At 38.8% G+C, this 12,931-nt stretch overlaps 1 protein-coding gene across 2 annotated transcripts in view; it reads right to left on the bottom strand.

Moving 5' to 3' along the window:
- Positions 1–12,931, bottom strand: part of RNASEH2B (ribonuclease H2 subunit B) — a 94,504-nt gene that overhangs the window by 55,040 nt on the left and 26,533 nt on the right. For both annotated transcript variants that reach the window (XM_075563485.1, XM_075563486.1), the window contains exon 5: positions 4,376–4,490. In XM_075563485.1, the coding sequence (XP_075419600.1) occupies positions 4,376–4,490 (115 nt within the window). The remainder of the gene's footprint in view (positions 1–4,375; positions 4,491–12,931) is intronic.

Raw genomic sequence — 12,931 nt, 5'->3', positions numbered from 1 at the left:
GTGGCCCTGTGTCAGGGGGAAAATCCACCCAGGTGAGTTTGAGCATCTCTGCAGACCCAGGATTCAAAGCAGCATCATGAGCACTCATGCAAACATAATCTGGGCCCTGATCTGAAGCTCAGAGTCCGTGTGTGCAGCTCCGACAGGCATCCTCGAGTGTTGCAGACATCTTCTTTTCTCCCCCGTGGTGTTGCTTGTGTTGATCACTGCCTAGCACTCTCTGGGACTTGGGAGTCAGCCCTGAAACCAGGATTTTGATGGGGCAACAGTTAATTGCTTCCTTGCCTTGGCTCCTGTTAGGGATGGGCTAGTACCAGACTGCTTGGCTACCCTTGGTTTTCCAAGACCTACAATAAGTGTGCGAGGACTGCTTTATGACCAGAGACAGATATAAAACAAGAGCGCCATGTCTCGGAGGCAGCAGTCAATCTCAGCACACATCTCCAAACAGGAGAAAACAGCTCATCTGACAGCAGTATGTACAGATGTGGACCTCGGGGAGGTCTTGGTGGAAGAGAGTTTTAAACCATGAGAGATTTAAGAACAATGATCTTCAGCTGTTTTAGCAACTGAAGGAAATTGTTCATATAAATACAAAGAAGAGAGAAAGAAACAGTGGAACTCAGAAAAGCATTACATGACCAATCTGACAAAATAAATGAAAAACGAGAAGTAGTTAAACAACTCCAAATAGAAATTTTAAAAGCAAATACTAAAATGTTAGAACTAGATAACCCTCTATAGGAAAAAAAAACCCAGAAAAATTTGAAAAAATGGAATAAAAAATCAGTGATCTTGAAGACAAATCTCTCCAGACAAATGTAGACTAAAAAAACCAAAACATAGCAAGCTAATGACAGTAAAAAAAAAAAAATTAGGAGTAATAAAATTAATGCCTGACAAAATAAATATCCAAGTAAAAGTAAAACTGAGAGCCATAGAAGGCCATTATATAATCATGAAAGCTTTAATTGAATAAGAAACTATAATTAATATCTATGCATCCAATAAAAGAACTTCACAATACATTAATCAAATAGAAATAGAGAGACAAGCAAACCATAATATAATACTAGGAGACTTTTAACACATCACTTTCAAGCAAAGATCAATCAACTAGAAAGAAAATTGACAAAGATACAGAATAACTAAGCAACAAACTCATCTCAACCCTTAGATATATACAAAACACTTCACTTAACAAAAGCATTATATATGTATGTACAAAGAACAAGAATAAAATACTACACAAAGCTAAAAAAGACTTAGAAAAATGATCTGTACTCCTGGATTAGAAGACAATATAGTGAAAATGTAATTCTGATACAAAGTCCAGCACAATTCTTCAAAGAAATGGGAAACACTAATCACCAACTTTACATAAAAAGGCAAGTAACCCAGGGTAAACAAAAAAACAAACAAACAAACAAAGTAGGAGTCCTTTCACACCCAGATTTCAAAAGCCACTGTAGTGCAATGGTACTCAAAATGGCTTAGTATGACACAATGTAGACATGTAGATCAATGGATTAGAATTAAGAACCCAGAAATACAACCAAGTACCTACAGAGTCTTAATTTTTGATAAAGGACTGAAAAACATTAAGTGGGGAAGAGGCAGCCTTTTCAGTAAATGGTGCTGGCAACATTGAATTTCCACCTACAAAAGAATAAAACAAGATCTATACCTCATACTATGTACACAAATGAAATCAAGATGGATTAAAGACCTAGATAGAAACCCAAGTACCATAAGGACCATCAGTAGAAAATGGACAAATTTAATGACCCTAAACTTAAGGCATAAATACAGTACCAACCCGAAAGAAAAACACGCACACACAGAAGATAAAATACAGGACTGAGGCCCTCTAAAAATATAACACTTATATTTTAACTGAACACTTCATCAAAAGAGAACCCAGAAGATTGTGGGGGGAAACTATTTGGCAATGATATAGCAAATAAAGGGCTACTTTCGAAAATCAAAAGAAAATCAAAACACCTTAAAAAGAAAATTACAAAAACCCAATAAAAATATAGGCACAAGCCACGAATAGACAATTTACTAACGATGACACCTAGGCAGCCAACAATCATATGAAGAAATGTTCGTATTCGTTAGCCAAAAAGAGAAATACCTCACACTGACACGCTTAGCAAAAAGTGTAAAAACATACAATAATAAATGTAGGAGAGGACGTAGAGAAGTTGGAACACTCATGCATTGCTGGTGAGATTGCAGAATTGTACAACCACTATGGAACATATATAGCTTCCTGAAACAATCCCTGTAATTCAGAAGTCTACTTGGGATCTACTCTAAAAACATAAAGAACAAAACATAATCAGACAGACACCCACCACATTTACTGCAGCAATCTCTACAGTAGCCAAAGGATATAAACAATCAAAATCCTTGTCTGTAGAAGAATGGATAAACAAACTCTAGTACAGTCACACAATGGAATATTATGTATCCTTAAAACAATGACGAGTCTCAAACATCGCGTGACACGGTCAAAATTAGAGGGCATTCTGATCAGCAAAGTTATCCAGTCTCATTAAGATACATATTTCACAACATCATTTTTATAAGGGAAAAAAGAAAACAAAACTTGTCTTCACACCAAGGGCTACGACTTTAAAGACCACGACAAGGCTGGGATGGGAGTGGGAGGCAGGGGGAGAGGGGAGAGACAGGAAGGTGATGATGGAAAGTAGAAAAAGAAGCCACATACGAGGTACATGGATAACTTAATGGGACACTGTCACTGATCTGATGAGATGGGCTATGTAACTACTCGGGATATGTTTTTACTTTGAATGTATTATATTCCACAAACAAAAGGGAAAAGTATATATTAAAAAATTAATAAAGTTAAACTCATTTTATAAAAAGAAGAGTCACAACCTCACAAACCCTCCAGATTCTTCACCCCTCAGACCTAAACACTGTTCTGAGTGGCTATAAAGGAGGAAAAGTAAATGTGGGAATTACTTGGATAATTATGTGACATATAAGAAAAACTTTAGCAGAAAAACACCAGGGAAAACTTCTTCAGAAAGTTCTCCCCAAGACAATGCTCTCATTCCTGTCATCAAACGAGAGCAATTTTGTGGAAGTCTTTATGAGCAATCACTAGGCCTCTACTGTTTATTCATAATTTGACTTCTTCTTTTTGTTTCCTAATTTTAAAAATTATTTAAGGGACACCCATTTTTCTTCAACTAAGTATATAAAACAGACTAACATTGATATGGTTAAATTCCCAGGACCCTAATTTCTTTAGTAATAGAATGGCTAGTTTCACCAGTTATAAAAATGCGTTGAACTTGATGATGTTTATATTTTTATCTTAATAAAAAAGAAGTATGGTTTTACCCACATATCACGTGTGGCCACTTTTCTAGTTTAGTGATAAGTGTCTAATGTCTCCCTAGAGAAGCCAGGCTCCCTTCCACCACACTGAGGTGTCGTAGCCTGAGTGTGGTTCCAGTTCACCAGAGATGTGAGGTAATTTGAGAGAAAGGACAACCCTTTGTTTAAATATATATACATCCATAGCCTAGCATTAGTACTAAACACATGCTTTTAATAGGTGCTCAACGAATACGTACGGAGGGAGCCCTGGTGGCACAGTAGGTTATATTTTGGGCTGCTAACTCTAAGATCAGCAGTTAGAATCCACCAGCTGCTCTGTAGGAGACAGAGGAGGATTTCTACTCCTCGGTGTCCAAAAAAGCACAGGGACATTTACATTATGCCCAAGTGTGACTATGTATTGGAACGGACTTGACAGTAAAGAGTTTGAACAAATGCTTCTTGAATCAATCAAGGCAGACGTCATGTGATTTTACACATGAGAACTACGAAGCATAAAGCAGTTTGTGAGTTCTGTAAAGAACTGAAACGAAAATCTATGCCTTGCAAAGCCTGGCCCTGTATGCCTGGGCCACCAGATATTTTAGGAGGTTACCTTAAGGCTGGAAATCTAAAGCAATAGAGGAATAGTCTTGATACATGGAAGCAAATCTCCTGAAGAAGCTTTCCTTATGGCCAACAAAGAGTAAATACTAAATTCAGGGGACACTTTAAGTAGCTAAAAGGAGCCCTGGTATCACAGTGGATACTGGGTTGCTAACCAAAGGGTCAACAGTTCAAAACCACTAGGTGTTTCTTAGAAGAAAGAGAAGGCTTTCTACTCCTGTAAAGAACTACAATTTTAGAAACCCACAGCAGAGTTCTACGAAATCTTTAAAGAATTGCTATGAGCTAGAATTGATGCAATGGTGTGAGTTTTAAGAAGTTATATTTTGAGATATAAGCATATTGCCAACCTTTCTATAAATTCTCAAAGGCCCATATACTGTACCTTTTTCCTCTGTCACATGGTGAAGTGACTTCTCAAGTTCAGGAAGTTTCAGCAACAAGATGCAATTTGGAAATATATCATCCACCACAACTTGATCCAGTGGCTGGAATTTACCCTGAAAAATATGATTTGGTAAGTAAGGAGCTCACATGTGAAAAGAAGGGGAAAAGATATCTTACCTTATAGCTATGCTTTTAAACTGAGGTCACTCATTTGTCCTAAATAATGAGCCCTTAAAAACCCCTACACTGAATGGGGCAGGCTCAAAACTGGCCTTCAGTACCCATTAGGGAGCCCTTACAAGAGCTGGGCTCCAACCAGGACATCATCTACCTTGGGCATCAAGACCAAGGAAGAGGAGTATAATTCTGGAAAAGCACTGGAGGCAAAAAAAATCTTGCAGAGATATTGAGATCACTTATGGCTAGTCTAACACATTGGATGTGAAGATGAAGCAGCAGAGGACCAATGAGCAGATGAGTAGGAATCCTGATCATCACATGGACATAAACCCAGAACAGAACTCCTAGATAGTACAAATGATTAAGTGCTAACGAAAAGGTTGTTGATTCATACCCATTCCGAAATGTCTTGGAAGAAAAGTATGGTGATTTGGTTCCAAAGATCACACACACGTATTTCATGGTGGGGCCTTTCTACTCTAAAACACATGGACTCACTGTGAGTCAGAATCAGTTGATGATCACTAACTTGTGTTTCTCTCTCGCCCTCTCTCTCTCTCCCTCCCTCCCTCCCTCTCTCCCTCCCTCTCAATGTGTTTTGAGGAATGCTCATCACTTATAAGGAATAGGAAAGTACCTGTTAAAGCTATCTGGTGTGTTTTCAAATGGAGACCATTGTAAAAGAAAAGACAACTAGGGAATAAGTCCCAAAAGGCTGCAGGAACACTCAAGTCAAGCTTAGAGATGAGTGCAGGCAGCTTGGGTGAAAATGGACCCAGTAGTGCGGAAGAGAAGAAATAAAAAGATGATTCTTTTCACTTAGGTTCCGTTTGTCTTCGCTTCACTAGCAGTATCAAGGGGATTTGAGGATACAGAAATAGACGGTATTATATAGTGGCTCGGTGAAGATATACATCTCACCTATGTGTTACATCTAACTCACTCTACTTTTCTGGTTTAGTGACAATTCATTTTGAAGACAAAAGGTGTTCAATGAGTTTTCTTTCTGGAAATGTAGCTTTCTTTGGTTTTAAGTGTTAAATCTTCTCAGTCTTTAGAAATATGTATAATAGCTTGCCATATTTTCTGATAGAATAACAAGTACCAAGAAATACTTCAAATATTATTTTTTCTCTCAAATAATAATAATAATTTATATTTTTCAAGGTCTTACTATCTTCAAATTTCTATCTTAATCTCCATACCTTTGTGCACAACCATTTTAGATATTAACGCTGAAGTAATCCTATATTTACCTGTAAAGGATTATACAATCATAATACAATCTGTATTAATTTTTTTCTTTTCTACACATACATAAAAAACAAAACCACATGCACTTTGAATATAAAATTAGTGCTATTTGGGGAAGCCAGAAAGTAAAGTTATTTTTACTGAAGTTAAAATAAGTCCAACCAGCTACACTGAATCCCAGGAAGAAGTCACCAAGGCACATAATGGTTAATCTACCGTATATACTTGTGTACAAGCCGAGTTTTTAAGGCACATTTTTAATGTACTTTTTGTGGTAAAATTAGGTGTCTTGGCTGATATTCAGGTTAGCTTACACTCAAGTATATACGGTATCTAACTTTGAGGAAAAGGAGAAAATTATAAGAGCCACAAGGGTTTAAAAAAAGGCAGTCACCTATAAAGGTACTCAGATAAGAATATGGTCAGATCTGTCAGCAGACACCATGAAGAACCGAGTGGAGTGACATCTACAGAGAATTGAAAGAGAATAATGCCAAGCCGAGAATCCTCTACGCTGCCAAATTATCTATGAAGATAAGTATGACTCTTCCTAGACAAGGAAAATCTCAGTGAGTACGTTAAAATAAACCCAGCTCTAAAAACATTCATACTGACCTACTGTAGTCAGAAGTACAACATGTACTGAGCACAAATAGGAGACCATCACATAGAGCAACTCCACCCAAAGGTCAACACATCGAAAACAGAACCGAATATAACAGCTCAACAGTGAAAATAAGTCAAGAATGAACACCCCCTAACACACACACACACACACACACACACCACAGAAGGTACCAGATGACATCACAGAGTCCACAGATGGATGTAATAACTCTGAATGTCAATGGACTGAACTCACACATTAAAAGACAAACTAGCAGGCTGGCTTAGAAAACATAACCCATCAATCTACTGCCTACAAGAGACACATTTTAAGCTCACAGACAAAAATAGGCTGATAATTAAAGGCTGGAAAAAAATATACCAAGCAAATGGCAATTCAAAGAAAGCAGGGTTACAATCCTAAACGCTGCCAAAATTATCTCAAGGTGTGAGCCTTAAAAAGATAAGGAGGGGGCAGTATATAATGCTCAAGGGAACAGTAAAGCAAGAACTAGTGAGCATAATACATATGCACCCCAAAAGAGACATGGGAAATTCATCAATTAAATGTACCAAATGATGAAAAAAGAAACCACAGGCTCAATATTCATACTAGGTGACTTTAATACATTGCTCTCCAAGAAAGATAGATCATAGGGAAAGAGTTTAACAGGAAGCTACAAAACTAAATTCTACAATTAAGTAACTTGACCTAATAGACATTTTTAGAGCTCTTCACCTAAACACAAAAGAGTTCACATTCTTTTCAAGCGCACATGGCACATACTTGAAGGTAGACCACAGGCTGGGGCACAAATCGAACCTAAGTAAATATGATCACATAGAGATCACTCAAACTTCCCTCTTGGATCACTATACAATAATGCTGGAAATTATAAAAAAAGGACAGTTAAGAAAACAAAGTAGAGGATGAATAACTTCCTTCTGCAAAATGAAGGGGCACTAGCCCAGATCAGAGATGAAATTAGGAAGTTTTCAGAAAACCAGGAAAACAAGAATACAATGTACCTGAACCATTAGGACACAGCACAAGCAGTTATCAGAGGAAGCTTGATAGCTGAATTTCAATGAACTGCACACATGAAAAAAGGAAAAGAGACTTATCATTGATATTCTGTTACAAAGCTTCCAGCAATTAGAGCAGAGTCAACAGAATAATCCTACTAATAGCAAAATAAAAGAAATAATAAGCATAGCTGAGATCCATGAGGGGAAAAAAGGAAAATAAATTTTAAAAAAATCAATGTAGCTAAAAGCTGGTTCTTTGAAAGGATTGACAGAATTGATAGACAGTTGGCAAACTTAATCAAATTAAGGAAGGAACAAACATCAATAGTCAGGATGAGGGAAGAAATAGGGGACATTACAATGGATCCTGATGAAATTAAAAGGCTAATTACCCAGTACTACAACATCCTGTACTACAATGAATTCAACGACTTGGAATAAATGGACAAATACTTGAAAAAAACCAATACTTCCCTAGACTATCCACATGGGGGTCAAGAACCTCAACAGACCCATAGGAATAGAAGAAATAGACATGGTATTAAGGGATTGTCAACAAAAACATCCCCCAGGCCAGGCTTCACAGGGGAATTCTACCAAGAATTCAGGGAAGAACTGATATCAATCCTACACAAGCTCTTCCAGAGCACAGAAATTACCAAACTACTGAATTCCTTCTATGAAGCTAGTATTACAATGATACCTAAAGTGGGCAAGGATCCCACAAGAATTGAGAACCACAGAATGATATCTCTAATGAACACCAATACAAAAATCCTAAACAAAATATTGGTCAATAGAATACAAAAGCATATAAAATGAATAATTCATCATGACCAAGTGGGATTCATTCCAGCGAAGCAGGGATGGTTCAACATATGAAAGTCTATCAACATTATTTACCACATTGACAAGAAAAAGAATAAGAAATACATGATAATATTGATAGACGCACAGGAAGCATTTGACAACCCCTAACACCCATTCCTGCTTAAGACACTCAAGAAGATGGAAAAGTCCTCAGTGCAATACAATCCATATATGAAAAACCAAAAGCTAACGAAGTAGTTAATGGAGATAAGATGAAAACATTCCCACTGAAAAGGAGGAACAGACAAGGATGTCCCTTGTCCCCTCTTCTATTAAACATTGTACTGGAAGTCCTAGCTAACAACATAAGGCAAAGGAAAGACATTAAAGGAATTCATCTGGAGAAAGAAGAGGCAAAACTACCATTATTCACAGATGATATGATTTTATACATTGAAAACCCCAGAAGCTCCACAAGAGGAGTGGCTTGAAGTGATAAAGGAATATGGCAGGATACAAGATCAACAGTCTATTGGATTGCTATAAACACTGGACGAGATCACAGAAGAGGAGATCAAATAGGTAGTACCCTTCGCAATAGACAAGCACAAATTGAAGTACCTAGCTAGGAATATTTTTTTAAGCTAGGAATATATTTAACAAAAACAAAAACCAAAAGACTTGTACAAAGAAAACTGCAAAACACTATAACAAGAGTCTAAAATTGACCTCCACAAATGGAAGAATATCAAATGCTCATGGATTGGAAGACTCAATATAATAAAGATGTCAATCTTACCCCAGGTACTATATAAGTTTAACACTATACTGATAAAAATACCAACAACCTTCTTCAAAGAATTAGAAAAACTGACTGTCAACTTCATATGGAGAAGGAAGAAGCCCAGAATTAGCAGAGAACTCCTCAAAAAGAAAGACAAAGACGAAAGCCTTGCTTTACCTGACTTTAAACATATTACACAACCACAGTAGTCAAAACAGCATGGTACTGGTATAATGACAGATACTTAGACCAATGAAAAAAACCCCGAAAACCCAGAAATAAAACCATCAGCATATAAACAACTGATCTTCAATAAAGGCCCCCAAAACATCAAATGGGAAGCAAATACCTTCTTCAACAAGTGGTGCTTTAAAAAAAAGGAATGTCTATGTGCAGAAAAATGAAGCAAGATCCTTACTTCACCCCATACACAAGAACAAATTCAAGGTAGATCACAGACCTTGAAGTAAAACCCCAAACTATTAGGGCCATCAACGAGGGAACTGGGACAAACCTAAGAACTTTGGTGCAGGGAACACACAGTCTATCGGAAATAGGGAAGGACACAACACAGAGGAGACACGAATTGACAAATGGGATATACTGAAGATAAAACACCTGTGCACATCGAAAGAATTCTCCAAGAGTGTAATAAGAGAGCCCAGAGACTGGGTAAACATCTTTAGCAATGACACATCAGACAAAGGGCTTATTACAAAAATATATAATACTCTGCTAACCCACAACAAGAAAGAAAAAAAAAAGTTCACCGAGGAAGTGGGCAAAACACCTGAACAGAAGTTTCACAGGGCAAAAATCCGAACGACCAATAAACACATGAGAAAATGTTTTCCTATTATTAGCCATAGGGAAATGAAAACAAAACCACTATGAGATACCACCCAATACCCTCAAAGTTAGCCCAATTCTAAAAATCAGAAAGCAACAAGTGCTGGAGGGAGTGTGGTGAGACAGGAACTCTCATGCACTGCTCATGGTCCTGTAGATATGTGCAGCCATTATGGAAACCAATCTGGTCATACCTAAACAAACGGAAATCGAGCTACCATATGACCCAGCAATCCTCCTACTGGGCATAGACCCAGAAGAAGGAAGAAACAGACCCAAACCAGATATCTGTGCTCCAATGTTCATCATGGCGCAGTTAACAATCACGAAGAATTGGAAACCATCTAAATTTCCATCAACTGATGAATAGATTAAAAGACTATTATATACATACAATGAATGGACTACTACGTAGCCCTAAAATGCTGCTATGAACACGCATGAAGCACATTTTCTCATGGAAAGAGCTGAAGGGAATTATGCTAACTGTAGTAAGCCAAGCACAAAAGGACAAGTACATGAGTCCACTGAGGTGAGCTTAACAAGCACAAGGGGCACAGGGGAAAAACTGCATCAATTCCCGGGGCGAGGTCGAGGCACTCTAGCAAGGGTCAGATCCAACCCAGGGATACATATGATAGCCAACTAAAAAGGAGGGGGGGGGGAAGATATGGGTAGTGGGGGAACGGGCAGTAACACACCTATGGGGAGGGTGTTGTTTATGTCTCCACAGGAAAGGGAGAGAGGCACCAGACCCCATCCCAGAGTGCCAAGCCTTGAGGACAACATACTGGTATGGCAGTGAACTAACAGAGAGGATGATGGAGCAGGGCCCAAGTCGAGCTATGTTGACCCCTCCCCCACCCAAGAAGAATGGAATACAGAGGACAGCATTAAAAATATAGCCCAGGGAAGGTGGCAGGTCGGTCTAGACCACCTGGGCACTAACTAAAAGAGAAAGAGAGTGGAATTCATCATGGCGCACCAAGCCCCGGGATGACATCCCTGCTCAGAGCAGCCAATGCACAGAGAGGACTGGAGGACTGTAGGGCTGGACCCCCCCCCCACCCCACCCCCATGAGACAAGACGTTCCCTCACTACAGAGGACAGCACTGGAGACACTGTGTGGAAAGTGTACCTGGTCTGTCCCAAACACAGAGGGGTGAAACTCGAAGGAAGTGCAACAGAACAGCAAAGGGAGCAAAGTAACCAGGTCTCCGAGGAATCCTGAAAACAGACTTCTGATTTTGGGGACAGGGCTGGGACCTCATCAGACCCGATTAGAAAACACTCACAAGGGTCAGCAGACAGACCTGGAACTATCTATCAGGTTTTTTGTTTGTTTGTTTCCTCCGCCCTGTTTATCTATATAGGGTAGGCAGGACAAACAATCCCGAGGAGAAAAGAATAGGTCCCAGGTCCCAATGGGGACATGGGAGAGGACAGGGCAGTGAGGGGAAGCTGGGAGTCAACCAATTCAAGGATGAGGGAACAAGAAGTCTAAAAATGAAGGCGAGGAGGCTTGGTGGGGTTTGATCAAGTGCAATGTATCCACCAGGAATTACTGAGAGCTGAGTGGAGGGTGAGCATGATAGTGGGAAGGCAAAGGAAATAAAGGAAAGAAGTAGGAAGCAAAAGCTATTTATAGAGGTATAGCTCTAAACGTGTATATATGTGAATATATTAAATATACAAATATTTATATGTTTAGTTTTAAGATAGCAGACTGATTTGGGGCCTCTACTCAAGGCCTCCCTAAACACAAGAACACTTTATTTTAATAACCGACCACTCTGTGATACTCACTTTCCTGACACGATCACTGAAGACAAAATGGGTGCATAAGCAACTGTGGTGAAGAAAGTGGATTGTGCCCGGCTATCAAAAGATATAGCATCTTGGGTCTGAAAGGTTTGAAGTTAAATAAGCAGCCATCAAAAAAAAAAAAAAGCAACCATCCTGCAGGGAAGTAAATAAGCCCACATGGAAGAAGAAGCACACATACTAAGGTTTCAACGGGGTCAGGTATCAAAATATCCAAAACAAACAATTTTATTAATGTGAATGAGGGGGGTTGGAATGGAAACCCAAAGCTCATCTGTAGATAATTGGACATGGCCCACAGAAGGGTTACAAGGAAGGGACAATTCAACCAGGGTGCTATAAAGCACCGACAAAACACACATCATTCCTTTAGTTCCAGAATGCTTCCTCCCCACCACAACCATTACCTAGCTCGACCTTACAAATCCTACTAGATTGGAGCAAGTACACTGTTAGAGATAAGAGCTCTGGACACATGGAATTCAGGACAGATAAAAACCTTGAGAACAGTAGTGGGGGCAGCGATATCATGAGGGTAGGAGTGTGGGGAGAAGGGGATGAAAGGGAGACAACAACAGTTTAAGACACGAAATAACAACACTAATATATAATTGGTCAAGGATTTATGAGGGTGGGAGGGGAAAAAAGAGGAGCTGATACCAAAGGCTCAAATAAATAAATGATAAAATTAGTCCGGAGATTGAAAAGAATTAGTATATTTCAAAAGTGTTTGCCACGTTTGTTCTGTTTTGTATTGTTTTAACTAAGTAAGAAAAGATCACTTCTAATACAGGAAGGAAACAACGAAATATGTTAGGTGTTACTGTAAAGCAATGTTCCTAAGTGGGTGAGGGTGCCCCTTCCCTGATGATTTGCTAAGCCTACAGATTAAACAAGCATGGTGAAAGGATACAACGCTGACACACACCTTCCCTGAACACAACTGTCTCTTGATCCACGTACAAGTTCTGACTGAGCGCAATGAAGTGTTGTGAAATTCCCATTCAAGGTTATCCAATTTATAAGGGTCCACAAAATTAAACGCCTGTGCGTAGTTAATGAAACACAAGATCTAGAGATAGAAAACCAAAAAGAACACTCAGCATATCTTAACCTGAAAGAAGAAAAAAATGCAAACTAAAGAAAAAGTCTCAAGTTGCAATAGCGAAAGGTTCTATGGGAAAAACATTGAATGACCAAGACAGAGTGACTGAACA

The sequence above is a fragment of the Tenrec ecaudatus genome, chromosome 11 (assembly GCF_050624435.1).
Source record: "Tenrec ecaudatus isolate mTenEca1 chromosome 11, mTenEca1.hap1, whole genome shotgun sequence".
Taxonomy (NCBI): domain Eukaryota; kingdom Metazoa; phylum Chordata; class Mammalia; order Afrosoricida; family Tenrecidae; genus Tenrec; species Tenrec ecaudatus.
Note: the sequence above shows the minus strand (reverse complement) of the source record. Positions and strands in the feature narration are given on the sequence as shown.